Raw genomic sequence first — 17,647 nt, forward strand, 5'->3', positions numbered from 1 at the left:
GGAGACCCCAAGGCAACTTTCATTTGTTGACAATTAGAGATGAGTAAATAAATCGGATGTATGCTGATGTGTCCAGGAGCAACATTATCAAATCCCATTATGCATGAGATTATAAACATTGTTTTTGCAAAGCATTCCATTTTCAGCCAAGCTGGCACATATTATATATTCATAGATCTCTCAATCAGCACTCTATTGGCATTGTTCACCTCACTGTATTGGTGTGTGTTTGTATACCACAAAGTTGGAGGATGTTGCGGTCCAACTCGCTGTAGTCCTGGTCGGAGACATTGAGGTGCAGTAGTGCATTGTGGGACTGAATGGGTGAGGGGCTGAGGGGGGGCCTCTGGTAGGATGCCTGAACAAGCTGGACGCGGACACACGCCACCGAGGCCTGCGATGTCACGCACAAGAACCAAAGCCCACAGATGAGCGCACACGCTTCTCACACCAACAGGATCAATGTGACCGAAATTAACTTTCTGATGAGATGGAAAACTGTTTTATGGGTTTATAAAGTACGCACAAGATCAAGGCTCGTTTATATGCGGAATGTGCGCCACGGAGAAAAATAAGGTCAAAACAACAGCTAATGTTGCTGAGGGAAACGTACATGTTTTTCCAGCATGCTGAGATGCACTTCATCCTGATCAGAGAGAGGACTACAGCCCACCTGCAATACACACACATATATACATATAGGAAAAGAATAACATCCAGTCCTATCCGCTTTCTATGTGGACATCATTTTACGGCAGACATTTCCATTTCGTTTGCCAATACACTGATGTACACATTAGTCTTCATTCACCACACCATACTGGGGGTTTGTGAAAGCGAGGACTGACCAGTAAGACAGCGATGGCCTTGGTCCGCTCCTGGTCCAAGATAGGAATAACGACAGCTGAAAGAAAAAGGAAGAAAGGATTAAAAAAGCAAGAAAAGAAGGCAAGATAGACAAAAGATAGCTTGAGGCATTCATTTAAATGTACTCCTTTCCGCACCCTTTAATTTCCCTTACATGTCCTTGCCTCGCTCTTAATCTTTTTTTTTTTAAATCCAATTTGTTTTTCCTGTTGTTGTTCCTAATAGAAAAACGTGAATAGAACATGCAATATGAATTCAACAAGGACACAAAAAGAAAAAACAGTTGTTATTATCATCATTGTAGATAGAGCAGAAGCATCAGTACATTATTTAAAGAAAAATAAATATTCATCAAGGTGCAACTCTCTGAACATGAATGGCGAGAAAACGACGACATGATGTGTTGACTAAAAGTGTCCATTTTCTGCACCGCATGTATCATTGTGTTTACCCATTAATTTAATGTTTTGACACATTTATTGTTCTTCTTTCTGTTTCTTACCATCAAATCACATTAAAAATTAATCCATACTTCAAGTGTGCTTTAGAACAGACAGAAATGCTTTGTTTATTTTATTGTAATACAAAGAGAGTCCATGCATTCTATTACATGGGGTTGGCTCCCATTTTGCTCCTCTTTTTTTTCCTCTTGCCCACACATTAATTTTCTCCTCCCACGTAAGTACTGCATGCACAGGAGTACCCACATCCTCGAACAAGCACACTCACCTCAAGATGTTTGTCCACTCGATTCATTAAAGACGCTTTGAATAAAGTTTCCATCCATCCATTTTCTACATCGCTTGTCCTAATTAGTGTCACGGGTATGCCCGGAGCCTATCCCTGAACCGGTCGCCGGACAATCACAAGGCAGAAAGAGACAAACAACCATCTTCGGACAATTAACAATCTTCATCTAACCTACCATGCATGTTTTTGGAATGTGGGAGGAAATCGTAGTTACGTGTACAAAACCACGCAGGCACGGGACGAACATGCAAACTTCACACAGGCTGGAGCCCAGATTTGAACCCACAACCTCAGAACTGTGAGCTGGATGTGCTAACCAGTCGGCCACTTAATCTTGGTTTAAACAGCAAATATGTGGTCCAATCCTGGACATACATTATGTTATGCACTGCTTAGCTAATTTATGATACCACCACTAGCTGTTTATCCCAGAGAACATCCAGCACCAAGTGCTTTAATACGTCCATCCATCCATTTTCTGAGCCGCTTCTCCTCACTAGGGCCTATCCCAGCTGTCATCGGGCAGGAGGCGGGGTACACCCTGAACTGGTTGCCAGCCAATCGCAGGGCACATAGAAACAAACAACCATTCGCACTCACAGTCATGCCTATGGGCAATTTAGAGTCTCCAATTAATTCATGTTTTTGGGATGTGGGAGTGCCCGGAGAAAACCCACGCAGGCACGGAGAGAACATGCAAACTCCACACAGGCGGGGACGGGGATTGAACCCCGCACCACAGAACTGTGAGGCTGACGCTCTAACCAGTCCGCTACCGTGCCGCCGCTTTAATACGTATTCGTTCAATTTTAGTAAGCGCTTGACACTTTAACATTTTGAACAGGTAAGAGGAATTACAAACGGAAGTCACCTGGAATTCACTAAGTTTTACCAATTACAATTTCTTTTTTTGTTAAGGAAAGCCGGTGAATGACTTTAATCAAGAAATGTTTTCTTTTTTGTAAAATCGTAAAACTGAACATTTATAGATAACAAAATCATAATTTTTCCATTTAAATACAGTTTTCATTTAACCATTAGAGAAACATAATTAACAATATAATAATAATATATTAATAATTATCTTGGTAATTATCAATGCTGCTCATTTATGGCAATTCTGGAAAAAATCCCGCAAAACTTTTCACGCAAAGAAAAATTGCACCACCAGCTAAAAAAATGTTTGTCTCTCCAATTACCACTATTATGACCACCATTAAGATACAATAGTGTAGTAGGCTTAAGTGTTCATCAAACGCAAGGCTGAAAGTTGTTAAAATTAAATGCCATATTATTGTAAGACACTGCTTTATTTTGTCCTGTGCTTAAATATAGGGAAAAAAACCTGAATTGTATTGCATACAAAAGTTAAATTTAATTATACCTAAATTATAAAAAAAAAAAAAAACTTAAAGTGTGTGTAAACAAACACCTCTATAAGAATAAATTCTAATGTATTGTACTTAAAAGTAAAATACAACTGAACTGTACTTTAAAAAAGTACTGTACTGGATAAAAAAAACAAACATTTAAGCCACATAACATACTGTATAACATTATGCACAGTTTGAACATTTAATTAAGTGATTCTCACCTACCACTAATGGGACTCGAACCACACTTTGAGAATCACTGATCTACACATACCTCTTTGGTGTGCCTTTAGTGGGGCTGCGAGACAGATTTTGTATTTTTCTGGCAGTTCGGATGAGGGAAAGCCGGCACACTGACATCGCTTCAGCTGGTCAACAACACTCCTGTTGAGAGAATAGAACACGTTTGATTTAAGTTGGACAAATGCACTTAACTCAGAGGACAGGGTGAAAAACAGAGAGCCCAAGATCGACAAAGGACACCGAGAGTAAATTGAAAGAACGTGTGCCTGCATGCGAGTCAGACAAAAACATCTGAACAGACCTCTTATTCATTGCAAAATTACATAAAATTGATGGAATTATGTGTGTCCAGCGGCACGGTGGCCGACTGGTTAGAGCGTCAGCCTCACAGTTCTGAGGTGCGGGGTTCAATCCCCGTCCCCGCCTGTGTGGAGTTTGCATGTTCTCCCCGTGCCTGCGTGGGTTTTCTCCGGGCTCTCCGGTTTCCTCCCACATCCCAAAAACATGCATTAATTGGAGACTCTAAATTGCCCGTAGGCATGACTGTGAGTGCGAATGGTTGTTTGTTTCAATGTGCCCTGCGATTGGCTGGCAACCAGTTCAGGGTGTACCCCGCCTCCTGCCCGATGACAGCTGGGATAGGCTCCAGCACGCCCGCGACCCTAGTGAGGAGAAGCGGCTCAGATAATGGATGGATGGATATGTGTGTCCAATGGGAAATACACACCCTTCCAAAAATATTGGAACCATGAGGCCAACTCCTTTATTTTTGCTAAACTGAAACGATTTGGGTTTGACATTAAAAGATGAGACAAGAGATGAAGCCTTCAGCTTTCATGTATTTATGTATTTATTTATGATTAGTTATAGCTACTGCAGATCTATTAAACAACAAAGATGATTTTTAACAGAGGTTTTTTTTCTGCTTCTACCTTTTTGATGTCTGTTTCTTGGTACACCAGGGGATTCTTTCTTCTTCAGGACATTCCAAATGGATGAATTGAATACAGCCAATGTTTGTACAATGGCTCTGATTGATTTTCCGTCGTCTCTCAGTTTTACAATTGCTAGTTTTTCCACCCGTAGACCTATCTCTTGTTTTATATTTGTGACACCTCTAACAAGTATAAATGCAGTCTTCATAAGCAAAACCCAAATCGGAAAGTGACCGGAAACATCAAACAATACTTTTTCTCAAGTGGAAAAATGGGTGGCTTCAAACAAGGTGATTCTCAGTTGTGTATACAGATTTAAAACCAGTAAATATAAGTTTTAAATTTAATCTCTTTTCTCATATTTATCCTTTAATGCCAGAACCAAATGTGTCACTATTCCAATACTTGTGTGTGTGTGTGTGTGTGTGTGTGTATATATGTGTGTGGGGAGTGTATACTGTATTGTACTTTGTTTTGTGCTTCAATTGTTTCCACATGAATATGGAAATGAGTAATAAAAACAATGTAATTTCACTCATGCACACAGGTAAATTCATCATCTATTTGCTTCATTTAATAATGTGCTGAACTCTCCAGCGGTGACTCACACACAACACAATACACCCATTACATGTTCAAAGCGTCTGAATTCCGCTCCGAGGGTTGCAGTCAAATGTGTATGCTGCGTTGACTTTTAAGTGGCCATTTATTTCAGCTCACTAAGGAATGTTGTGTTTCAGTCAAAAAGCATTAGTGTCGCAGCTTACAATGGTGGCAAAGGGAACTGACCTTTACGTATTGCCTATTTTCAAAGCGAATTTACAGTACAATCATTGAATATGTTCACACAGGAGAGGGCAAAAATCAAATACTATGATTTAGTTTGTGTGTGATGATGTGATTTACAACACGTTTTGTTTTTAATTTAAATGTACAGTATTTGTAAGATAGCACTTGTGATACAGCTACAGGTATTGGATAAAACCATGAGATGAGTGCAAACGCACCTAATGTTGTGGCCTGTGAGTTTACTGTATGTGGGAGTGAGGACTTCATCATGTCACAATTAACAATTAACCACATCAACTAATCTGAATTGTTATGTAGCTTTAGCATGTTGTGTGATTGCAGATGGTCAGAGCTGAGAGAAACAATTCCCCTCACGAGTGGCCGTTTTCAATATAGTCAACACTTACCGCTACTTAAAGTAAGTAAAAGCTTTTATGGTCTTTTTGAAGAGTAGTTTGAGTTGTGTTTGAGTAGTTAAATCATATCGGCACGTTTATGAACGGCACATTTATAGTATGCGCGGATCGATGTCCACGCGAGGACAGAACGACCCAAGGTCTAAAGTAAAGTATATAGTATGTCATTTGATGGACGTTTAACAGAACATAAAAGTACACCGTGATCAATATTTATCTGAAAAGCCCGCCGTATAAAGGTGCTTCTCAATAAATTAGAATATAGTGGAAGACATCCTTTGTTTCGGTTATTAAATAAAGAAACTCACACACAGAATGAAATAGTTCAGGATTTTGTTGTTGTTATTATTATTATTATATAATTTGATGATTATAGGTAAAAGCTGATAAAAAAAAACAATTCATCATTTTGAAAAATTTGAACATAAAGAAAAATATTTTTGATCTAGGAAATTGGGTAGAAAATTGCCTTCTGCAATGTACGCATGTGTTTAATGAATATGATGAGTTTCACTTTTTGAATTGAACTACTGAAATCGTGAGCTGCACCTGTCAAATATTATATTACTATATACTATATTTTTGGGTAGTTTGTCAAAGGATCCAGTGAGAGATTGCTTAAAAAACATATTGTGTTTTGGACACTTAGTAAAGTAAAAATATACCTAAAAAGTATTTTAGTAAATTTGCAGAAATTCCTCCGGACTCAGTTAAAACATGAAATGATCACTATGACAACTCCATCCATCCATTCTCGACACCGCTTCTTGCTGTTCAGAGTCATGGGACACTGGAGCCTATCCCAGCTGACTTCGGACGAAAGGTGGACTAAACCCTGAACTGCTCACCAGTCAGTCGCAGGACACATGTAGACACGGACAACCATTCGCGCTCACATTCACATCGTCACTGAGTGGGAACTCAACCCACGCTGCCCGCACCAAAGTCAGGTGAACGTATCACTACACCATGAGTGACCCGCTATGACAACCCCTGTGTCCAAAGTGCCTGGTGAGCGATAGTTCTTGTTAGACAGCAAGATAAAAACAGTCCTGACAAGCTGTCTGACTGAGGAGAAGGTGCCTTGATTAATGAGGATCGCAAACTGTGAAAAAGGACTTCAATCGTTTAGTCTTTTCGATCGCTCTCAGTAAAATCCTTGGCCCAATTTCATCATATTCATACAAAATATATACAGTGAACAGCCACAACATTATGATCACGTGTAATAAAGTGCAAGAGCGGTATCAAATATTCTACCTTAATGTACAAAAGGTAATAATGGACTATTTTATTGATCCTGTCAGAGAGGTATTTACAGTGTTCCCTCGCCACTTCGCACTTCACGTTTTGCGGCTTCAGTGCTTCGCGGGTTTTTCCAAAATATTCATCGAAAAAAAATAATACTTCATGAAAAAATACAGCCATATCAGCAGCCCTATTGCGGAAAGACGCGTTGTTTCATATTGATGCACGAGAGAGAAGGTTTCCCTGCATGCCAAACAAAGAGATGAGTTGACTCAGAGGCTTTATACATGCCTGTACTGTACTGTACATGCCACGGGCACTCATACAAGGCGCGTGATTGGTTCCCGGCGCGACATCGACCAATGAGAACACGAGTGGATTTATCCCGTGAGCTGATTGGCTGCGCATCATCGCAGCCTCACCCTGCATCTTCCCTTGTTGTGTCTCGCCAGTCTCGTCCACGCTGGTGACTGTCCCGCATACTGTATCTTAGTGTTGTGTTCGTGATAACCTTTTTGTTTAAGCGCTAACTTTTTTTGATTAGTTAAGCCCTTACAATGCCGCCTAAGCACTGTGCCCCCGCGAAAGCTTCCTCCGGGGCGCCCAAGAGGAAGAAGAAGATGATGACCATCAGCGAAAAAGTGGAACTTTTAGATATGATCAAAGAGGGCAGAAGTTATGCATCTGTGGCACGCCATCATGGCGTGAATGAATCTACTGTGCGGTACATCAAGAAAGGTTTTCCACCTTTTGCGAGGGGTTCTGGTCTCCATTAACCGTGAAAAACGAGGGATCGCTGTATACATTTATTTATATTTTTATTATTATCATAGTTTGCAGTGGTGTGGTACTGTATAATACTGAGAGCTGTTCCGTTAATGTTTAAAATTTCAAAAGCATTTGGTATATTCTAAAGCGATTTGGTAGTTTGAGTTACATTAATTCCAATTATTAAGCTAATTAGATGGATTTAATTGAAATGTAATCAATAATTATTATCATTCTAAATACATGTTTAAATCAATCAATTTACCAAGATGCAAAGATTACAGCTAAAATACAGGTTTTGCATGAAAAAATGTTGTGTGTGTGTGTGTTTTGGAAAACGAATGGCTGAACGGGTTTAGCCTCTGTTGTGCATTGTAGGTTTTCTATACTTGCATCCTTGGGGGATTGTGCCGACATGGACGCGTGTGTGCAAACTGGTGTTTGTGTCGTGTTAAAAAGTACTCATCTGACAAACAGACAGTTTCATCAATAATGTATTGTTGGACTTTCGCGGGCGCATGGGCAGCCATGGTAGTAGCACACAGCTTCAAGAGAGCACTTAGACGCCAAGGCTGGGCCTCTGTTACAACTCAAGCATTGTCACCTCCACTACCCTGCAGTGCTCCAGCCATTGAAGGTGACGAAGTGGAGCATTGAGTAGGGGAAAGTGGAGTGGACAGATCGAAACTTAGAAGGGTCAATATGACTATGAAGTGCCATTGGTGTCCTCATCAGGATCACTCAGTCATCATGAAAATGTAGCAGAATAATGAAACTCTGAGGTCTTATTATGAGCTATTTTCATAATCATACTGAATATTTTGTATGTGTCCCTGAAATCGCTGTCCACCCTGTCATTATGGTGTAACTGTCCCTTTAAGAAACTCTCTGATGTTTGCTGATTACAACCAGCAGTTTAATTTGTCTGTCTCAGTTTCCTCAATGGAGGCTGAAACAGCAAATAGTTGCAGTGTAAATATTAACATTTATGTTTTCGTTATTTTATAGTTGGATGTTGTCAAGCTGTCAAGCACGTCCACTCTGTCATAATGAAATATCAATTGATTAAAAACGCCTCCAGTAAGTCGAAAGCAGTAGCTTGCTAACTGATTTCTGTTCCCAAGTGAAAGTCCACCATGTGCTTATTAAATGCTAACAATAGCCAGAAATGTCCAATGTATTTCTGTGCATTTTCTGCTTGCAATTACAAATGTGGAAACTTGGCCAATATGCATTTTTGCTATTCAATATAATAAATGTGAAAATCTAAACCTTTTGGGTGAAATGGGGGAGCCTCAAAGATATTGACTGTTAATGTGTCTCATGGCTGCTTGGAAGGGGCTTCGGTTGCTGAGAGGGAAAAGGGGAAGGTAGAACCGCCGAGGTTGTCATGGCAGACTAAGAGGTACGAAGTGAGGCCAGTGTGTGACGTGATTGGGCGCTAAAGCAGCTCATAATCATCCCTCTTCCTTCCCTTATTGCAATGCCCCACAGGGCACAGCCTCCCTTGACAAAGCTGCCGCAAATCAGCGCACAGCAGTCATCTACTCAAATCAAACATCTGTGGCGTGCTGCAAACACATGAAACACACACACACACACACACACACACACACATACACACACAAAACAACACGAACCTGATCTTGCCCTCCTGTGGCAGCTCATGTGGCGGGTCGTCCGACAGCAGCCTCGAGTTTCCCTCCAGTGTATACACACATACACACTCCTGGAATGAAACACACACACACACGCGCATGCGCACACACAAATTTACTAGAAGTGTTACAATTCTATGTTACCTTTTATTCGTCACACTGCTATATTGCAGAGTTTTAAAACACCGTTTTTAAAGGGTTGTTACAGATACAGGCAAGTGTGAATTTAGAGTAGCGCGCAGTCAGTGTGGTACCATGTTGTGCTGCAACATGGTGGGCAGCACTGAGGTCTACTGGAAGTAATGCAGCATGATTTAGAGCGAGAAGAAGGGCTAGAGAAGGCCCCCAATTTACTCATACTGTCTACAGTGGCTAATAGACGTTCCTTTAGAGAAATGCCTCTGTTCTAAGCATTGTTTATATGTGTTGTTGTGTTATATGTGTTAAAGTAACAGTTGTTTGAATGTTTACAATTACCGTAGCATTAAGCTAACAAAATTTTGCTAGATGAAATTGTATGGTTTGGTTGAACATAGCGTTTAAATATACAATCCTTTAATTTGTTTATTCAGTTCAACTGTCTTAAATAATTGTTACGTGTACTGCATAAAACGGCTAAAAATTTTTTACTTTTATTTGAAAAACAGTGCGAACTAAGGAATACTTCAAAGATACACGCAAGATGTCAAATCTTCCTTATCTGCTTCTTTTTACTTAAAGGTCCTGTATTTTGCCAGGCCAACTTTTTCTACAATTTGGGATGTTATTTTGGTTATATGGTGCCTCATTAAACATGTGAAATATGAATTAAAATCATCAACACATTCCTGAGTTCCAGACGTTTATCTGCCGAGAGACCTAAAATCAGGGCATTAGAATTTCTCGAGCTTATTTACTTCACTAGCGAAGATCTCCGCCTGCCTCTTTGCTCCCGAGCCAGCACTGTCAACATAACGAACGCGCGGGCTCTCACAAGTGGGTCTTCTACACGGAGGCAACCAATAAGAGGAAAGTGGGCGGTCTGAGCCAAATATGGACAAAGTTGATACACAACTGGGTCAAACAGAAGTAGCTGTCAGAGCGGCCTTTTCTGGACACTCGTATGACAAAACCAAGGTGTTTTTTTTAAATGAAATTGACTATTTTATGTTAAGTCAATGTTAGAAAGGCACTCTATGAAGGTCTAAATAGCCAAAATATGGGACATTTAGATCGACAAAGTATTTATTCTAAAAAATACTAAAACATCGCATCTACTCGCTTACTGAGGCCGCCATCTTTTTATGTCACACTCACGATTGTGACATGCAACATATGCAGTTTAAGGATTGAAGTGTATCCCTCATAAGAATACAAAAAAAAATCATAAAATGAATGTTAGTAATTAAACATTTATTAAAAAATGTTAGTAACAGTGTGCGGGAGGATTATTATTTGATTATTCGATCAACAATCAATAGGCGAATCGATTCTAAAAAGATTTGATAGTGACAGCCCTCGATAAAATTCTAAAGAAATATTGATATCGCATATTTGTAGTGATTGCAGGTGGGTCTAAAAGTATGCCCTGGTATTTACGGTAATGAGAGATCCCTGTTCACGCAGTTATGAAATATTCAGCAACAACGAGCAACACATCGTCGCCGTCGGGCGAAATCTCGACTGACTCAAGGCTCGACTGTTCTCGCATTGTTCAAGTTGGTATTCTACCTTATAATATACCTTATATGTATGGTACTAGCTCGCGGGCGTTACTGGCAAGCAGCTAGTAGCTACTCACCGGGCGCCATTGACCAAAGCTGACTTTTCAAAGGCAGTTGAATTTACAGGCAAAAATGAATCTGCACACTTACCCGTCATGCTGACAACCTGACACTGTTGCAGTTCCTACTGATCTATTTTTAACAAACCAGGCTTATAAATCCAGACTTTGAATTGTGAGACACTGCTGACACACATTGAGCACTGTGGCAGCAGGGAAACTTCTAGTGACGCTCCGTCATCACTACACGTGTGCGGCAGAGAGCGCCAAGGCTGCCCCTAAGCTTGATGAATTTTCCTGTTAGATTCTTATTTCACGAATGCAATATTAATCAGCGTAGCGAGTTTTGACTAATGCTGGCAAATACATGCATTCATGCAAAATTTTTGGGAGGTTTAAGAAGTGTGTTTTAATAAGTTTAAGTGTGTTTTAATCCTGTGAGAGGGATAAAACTAGGGTTGGAAGAAAAAAATAAATACATCGAATATTGCGGCTAAGTTGACTTCAAAAATATGTCAACACAAATTTTCAGCCTCAAAGCCCTACCGGGACAAAAAAAAAAAAAAAAAAAAAGATTCACCAGGAACCATGTTTCCGCCGCCGGAACCCATGTTTCAAATGGGCATTTATTGCAGATGGACGCAGTATTGGGTCAATGATAAACTTTGCCAAAAACCACAAAGGTGTGTCTGCTAGCACGCTAATGCTAATCAAATGAAATTTACACCAGATACTCAGTACCAACATACGCAGTTTAAGAATGGAAGTCCATCCCACCTAAATGAGAATAAAATGCATGTTAGTAGTTACAAAACAACAAAGTAATAGTGTCGGGGGGGGATTATTATTCGATTAACAATAAATAGGAGAATCGATTTTAAAAAGATTAGATAGTGACAGCTCTATATAAAATCCCTAGATAAATTTTTTATGTGGTCTCTCATTATTGCATATTTTTCCTATTGTGGGTGGGTATGAACCTATCCCTTGGGATAAACGGGGGTTAACTGTAATGAGAGATCTTTGTTCTTATAAAGGCAAGGGCATTAAATTCACCTCTCAGACTACTAAGAAATTAATGATCATTCGTGTGAAGAGAATACTGTAAATGTGTGTATGTGTATTAATACCGTGTGAGGTAACAGCGTCTGTACGCCGTCTCGAAGGGCCACTCGCAGCGAGTGCACATCGACGACGGCTGCCAGCTGCAGCAGAACATTCTGTGGAAGGAGACAAACATATGCTCTTGTTTCTGTTTGGCTGCTCACTTAAAATAAACATTGAAGCCCTGAGCTGAAGTTTTCTCAATTTGATGTTGCACGCTGCTTAACAAGCTGCAAAAGACTAAGCAACAGTCAAACGGTGATAGACTGGAGGCGCTTCAACTAAAATTCTTATGAGGATCAGCTTTGTTTTGCTCTTCTGGACGTGATGAATTTGATTCATGCACTGTGAAAATATAATGTGTGACAATTCACTTACAGTGGTTCTAAGGCAAGAAAAATCTAATTATTCATGAAATGACAGTGTGCAGTTGGCCAAGCAACAAATATATTGGCCCTATAAACCAAATAATAATAGCAATAATATATTTTACCCGTAACGCACCAATATATATTCTTGGCAATCCTTTCATGGTTCATGCTATCTTTATAACCAGATTAAAGTGATAATCAGGGCATCTGGGATCTAATTTGAACCAAATGAGGTAATTCCGCTTCCTTTCCAAAATGTTGAGCTGATCCAGTGTCCTGACAATTACAGAAGAAAGTAATGACATATGAACAAAAACTATGGTCCACAAAATGGTGCATTTGTGTTAGGAGTTTAAAAAATAAAAACAAAAAAACAACAAAAAAACCATTGTACAATCTGACCAATTGTTGCCTGAACAGAAAGTAAAGTACTTTTGGATTTGAGCTTTTCACATTTAAAGCCACATTTCCAACCAGCGGTACCGTACAGCGACGTTAACCTCAATAATCTGGCTGCCGCTTTTTGTTTTCTTTCTGTGCAACTCAATCATTTAAACACTGAAGAAGGCAGACAATCTTTTCTGTCGACCAATCAACAGGCAGCAGTGTGCTTGGCACCACCTTCCACAAGCATTTCAAAGTGGACCACTGCAACCATTACACCAGCAAAAGAGCACTCCCAAATGTAACTATTTGGAAATCTTAATGACAGATTCATGCATATACAGGAGGTGGGTATCTACTGTACAAAGGTACAGTTTGGTGTTGATCCCTGGGCTGCACACTCTTTGAAGCAGTGAAACAACTTAAGAGGAGTTCACTTTCTTTGAGTTCTGTTTCATTTCTACTTCTTCAAGGCAAATTAAGTTAGAACACACGTTTGAACCTCGCCTTGAGAATTTTTGCGTCATCATCCCCCAGACACTTGAGTAAAAGCCTGGGTCACACAACTACGATTCAGATGTTGCACATTCCTACCACAGGAATAGTCACCCACTTTGTGCCATCCACTTTTCACACTGCATTATTACAACATTTTAGTGTAAGAGTATCTCAGCGGGACATCAAAATCTGATCAAAGCACTGGGAAATAGTGAGAGAAATCTAAGCTGCTTAAGACAGAGCTGCTTTCAAAACAGTGTGGTGAATATAAATAGGAAAGATGAGCATCATCTTCAAAATACTGCCTGTGACTGCCAAATCGTATTCGGCTTGTCCTGACAAAGTTGTTAGTCAGTCAGTCAGAGCATCTTGTTTCTCTCTGGAATGCCTGCAAGGCTTCTACTGATGATGTCCACCTTTAAAAACATGTTTTTCCCCAATCTATCCCATCTTCTTGTCTACCACTCAACTCAGAATTCGGAATGCAGTGGAGCCCCGCTATTCATGGGGGATAGAGACCAGGCCGGACCGCGAAAAGTGAAAATTTGCGGATAATTGACGCCCATTGTAAGTGCATTGAATTATTATTATTATTTTTTTAAATTCTTGAATAAGCGGGGATCAACAGCCCAAAAACTTGAAAAAAAAGCATTTAAAATAATTTGAAAGGAAATGTATAAAGTTTTATACGGGGGTCCACCGCAAACAGGAAAGACGTGTGTGTGTGTGTGTGTGTGTCTGTCTGTCCTTCACTCTGACTACATGACTCTTGAGGTATGTGCTCATTGCGTTTTAGTCACAGTCCAAGCACAGAATGCAAGTCAGAATTTGTAACAGGTTCCACTTATAATTAGCTCCAAAGGTATTTGGACAATGACAGATTATTATTATTATTATTATTATTATGTTTTATTAATGTTTTTTTCCATTACACAACGACCATGTAAAGTGATTTCAGTTATTTGTTTCTGAATATATTAAATGTGTTTGAAGATAAGTGCTGAAAACGTATGCGGAGATTGAGAACAATTTAGCACTGAATTGTTGAGCTATAGCATTAAAGTCTTTTCACCATTTCAGTTGTCTGGATTTTTGGGGTGTCGCTAAAACCAAGCCCAAGTAGCCTATCCACTTGATTACTGGCATGAGTCGGCCCTCCTCCACTATATACAGTATTTAGAGAGGGCCGTCATTCCATCAGGAGCTCATCGGCGCAATTGCAATTTCCTTTGTAATAATAAGTTGGCCCATTTCAACCACTGCAGCGTACAGTTGACCATCAAGCTATGCCCACAAAGTAACTGTTTATTAAACATTGTTTTATTATTATTATTACTATTCCGTCTGTGCCTCACACTACAGACATCTGAGCCCATACTGAATGAATTAACATATTTGAGTGACAGCTGAAGGTTGAGTGCGGCGTGTTTTCAGCGCATTCAGTGGACACGCCCATAGCTTCAAAATGTAGGTCTCCATTTTTCACAATTTTGGAGCCTCTTTTTATATATATTTTATCCATTCAAATTTGGCAGGCTTCTTTGGAACACTGTTCTCTGTGGTGTGTCAAATGTATTTTTAGAACATTTTATTTTCACTTCACAGGGACTTTAAGAGGTTTTATATTAAGAATTAAAAAAATTGTTACTTGGGCAAACAAAATAATTTTAGATATACGAATACATTGTAATGCTGTAGCGTGACTCCCTGAAGTAAGTAGCCCCCGGCGGGGATATCCCCAAATTTCCACCCGAGAGGCCTTCACTGCAACCAGCTCAACGTTCTGCCTACTTTGGGGTCTTACTGCTTTCGCTTTTGTCTTCACTACGTGAAATGCACGCTCTATTGGCTTGAAATCACAGCAATGAATTTGTCATTAACGAATATTCAATTTCATTGCCTTTGCGGTCAGCGTGTGTTTCAGGTCATTAGCCATAAGTAAAGGCAGTAAGATCCACAAACAAACAGCAAGTGAAGGGTGGTTGGACTTAATGCCTGGCAAAACCTCTCCAGGTATAAAAGACTTGGTGACCGACTGGTTAGAGCGTCAGCCTCACAGTTCTGAGGACCAGGGTTCGATCCCCGGTCCCGCCTGTGTGGAGTTTGCATGTTCTCCCCGTGCCTGCGTGGGTTTTCTCCGGGCACTCCGGTTTCCTCCCACATCCCAAAAACATGACTCTAAATTGCCCGTAGGCATGACTGTGAGTGCGAATGGTTGTTTGTTCCTATGTGCCCTGCGATTGGCTGGCAACCAGTTCAGGGTGTACCCCGCCTCCTGCCCGATGACAGCTGGGATAGGCTCCAGCACGCCCGCGACCCTAGTGAGGAGAAGCGGCTCAGAAAATGGATGGATGGATGGATGAAAATTGAGGTACTGGTACTTTTGTGGAAGCTCTTCAATTTAAACTGAAAGTCTATTGTGGTACCGTAACTAAGCTCAAAATCAACATATTGGCCGGTTAGTCAACATGTGATCACATGATCGTGTGTTTTTGACTACTGTAGCTTTTAGCGATGGTTCTCATATTGTATTTGTATGTGTCCTGTTCAATAAACAGCTGAAAGTGCATCGGTGACGCTGACAATTCTTTTACTTAAAATCTATTGTTGTGGTGTATAAAGGCACCACAATGGGGGGGGGGGGGGAGAATAATCTGCCGTTGTACAAATACTCTTGGACCTTCCAAATGTAAGTGAGTTAACGTGTTGACATTAATGTCCCTGCATAGACATGCAGCTGGTGAAGGAGTGAGCACTAAAGAGCTCCTTGAAGGCATCTCGGTGCTAATCTGATCATGTAAATACAATTTACATACAAATCCGTAAGGCATAAAAGAGGATGACTTTAATCTTATGCAGGTCGGGTTGCCCTTCATCGGAAGGATTTTTGATCAATGTTGAAACTCCAAACTCTTGAAATGCAGATTTAAAAAAGTAAAAGGATTCTGTAAACAGTGGATTAAATGAGAAATATGTTAGTAAACCTCAAAGCTCCTGCACTAATCCTAGGATTCAAATGTGGCCATTTTAGGATATTAGCTAGGATCTATCAGTACATCCATTTTCTTTCCCGCTTATCCTCACTAGGGTTGCGGGCGTGCTGGAGATAGGCTCCAGCTCCCAGCTATCTTCGGGCGGGAGGCGGGGTACACCCTGTACCGGTCGCCAGCCAATCGCAGGGCACATAGAAACAAACAACCATTCGCACTCACATTCACATCTACGGGCAATTTAGAGGCCTCAATCAACCTACCGCGCTTGTTTTGGGGATCTGGGAGGAAACCGGAGTGCCCGGAGAAAATGCACGCAGGCACGGGGAGAACCTGCAAACTCCACACAGGCGGGGCCGGGATTCGAACCCTGGTCACCAGAACTGTGAGGCAGATGTGATAACCACTAGATCACCGTGAAAGCTGTATTGTGGAATATAACGCAAATATAATTAAAGATGGAAATAATTGAAAAGTTAACAGTTACCCCTTAGTTATCAGGCAGCCAGTTGAGAGTGGAAAATATCGAATGCCTGTTCAAATATCATCTTACTACTACTCCTGCTCAGTGGGAAATTATATTGACATTATAGAGGGTTTTTTTTTTTTGTGTGTGTGGGGGGGGGGGGGGGGGGGGGGGGCTTCATGGCGCCCACTAGTGCGCTCCCCGTGTAGACTTGATTAAACTTTTCAGAGAGCTGTCCCCACAGATCTGCTCTAGATGTCTACCTCATTTTTCATTAACTCTGAAATGACATGATAGTAGTTCAGGGAAAAAGTGTGAAGGCAACATTTTTCTTTGCCTATATATTTTATTATCCCTCAAGTCATACAACAGTATCGTTTCATTTCTGCACCATTACACTCCTGGGCTGACCTCTATGTTCTCCGGAATTTTACACCTGCTGCATAGTGGCTACCCACAGATATTTGAGGCTCAGTTGCTCTTCAGTTGCGGCTCTTACAGGAGAGAAGTACGTACTTCGGGTGATGTGTACCTTTCTGACTACACTTGGAAGCCACTCAGACGTGGATGTGATGGAGCAAACCAAATGGTTTTTAAAAGTATAGAAATACATTTTCTTGTCATTGTTTTTAACACTTTTCTAGATGACTTCTTCACATAATTGTTATTATCCACAGCTTTAAAATGCTTGATGGGAAAAAGATTTGACCCTCAGTCAAGCAGAAGTGGATTTAGATGGAAATAATTAAATACTGTATCATGGTAGATGGTATATTGAGCATGTAACAAAAAGATTACCATGGTGCATGCTTTTTTGTTATAGCTAATATTTTGATATTTGTGGTGGAAACTAAATATATTGCATATTTAATACTACAGCTGAGTAAAGAAACACCGCCGTACATTTTAAAATGAAATTATGGTAACAGTGTCGCAGCAAAAGATCCCGATATGTTCATCCATGTGATCTTCCACTTTTTTTTTTTTTTTTAATTATTTTGCAAATATTGTTCTGTTCCTGCCCT

At 40.3% G+C, this 17,647-nt stretch overlaps 1 protein-coding gene across 4 annotated transcripts in view; it reads right to left on the reverse strand.

The window, feature by feature from the left end:
- Positions 1-17,647, reverse strand: part of LOC133482177 (cGMP-dependent 3',5'-cyclic phosphodiesterase) — a 148,588-nt gene that overhangs the window by 21,625 nt on the left and 109,316 nt on the right. For 3 of the 4 annotated variants that reach the window (XM_061781973.1, XM_061781975.1, XM_061781974.1), the window contains exons 3-8: positions 11,940-12,029; positions 9,030-9,118; positions 3,265-3,374; positions 849-904; positions 614-673; positions 238-394 (exon numbers count right to left, since the gene is read on the reverse strand). In XM_061781973.1, the coding sequence (XP_061637957.1) occupies positions 238-394; positions 614-673; positions 849-904; positions 3,265-3,374; positions 9,030-9,118; positions 11,940-12,029 (562 nt within the window). The remainder of the gene's footprint in view (positions 1-237; positions 395-613; positions 674-848; positions 905-3,264; positions 3,375-9,029; positions 9,119-11,939; positions 12,030-17,647) is intronic. The other variant, XM_061781976.1, reaches the window with a different exon arrangement.

The sequence above is a fragment of the Phyllopteryx taeniolatus genome, chromosome 8 (genome assembly GCF_024500385.1).
Source record: "Phyllopteryx taeniolatus isolate TA_2022b chromosome 8, UOR_Ptae_1.2, whole genome shotgun sequence".
Taxonomy (NCBI): domain Eukaryota; kingdom Metazoa; phylum Chordata; class Actinopteri; order Syngnathiformes; family Syngnathidae; genus Phyllopteryx; species Phyllopteryx taeniolatus.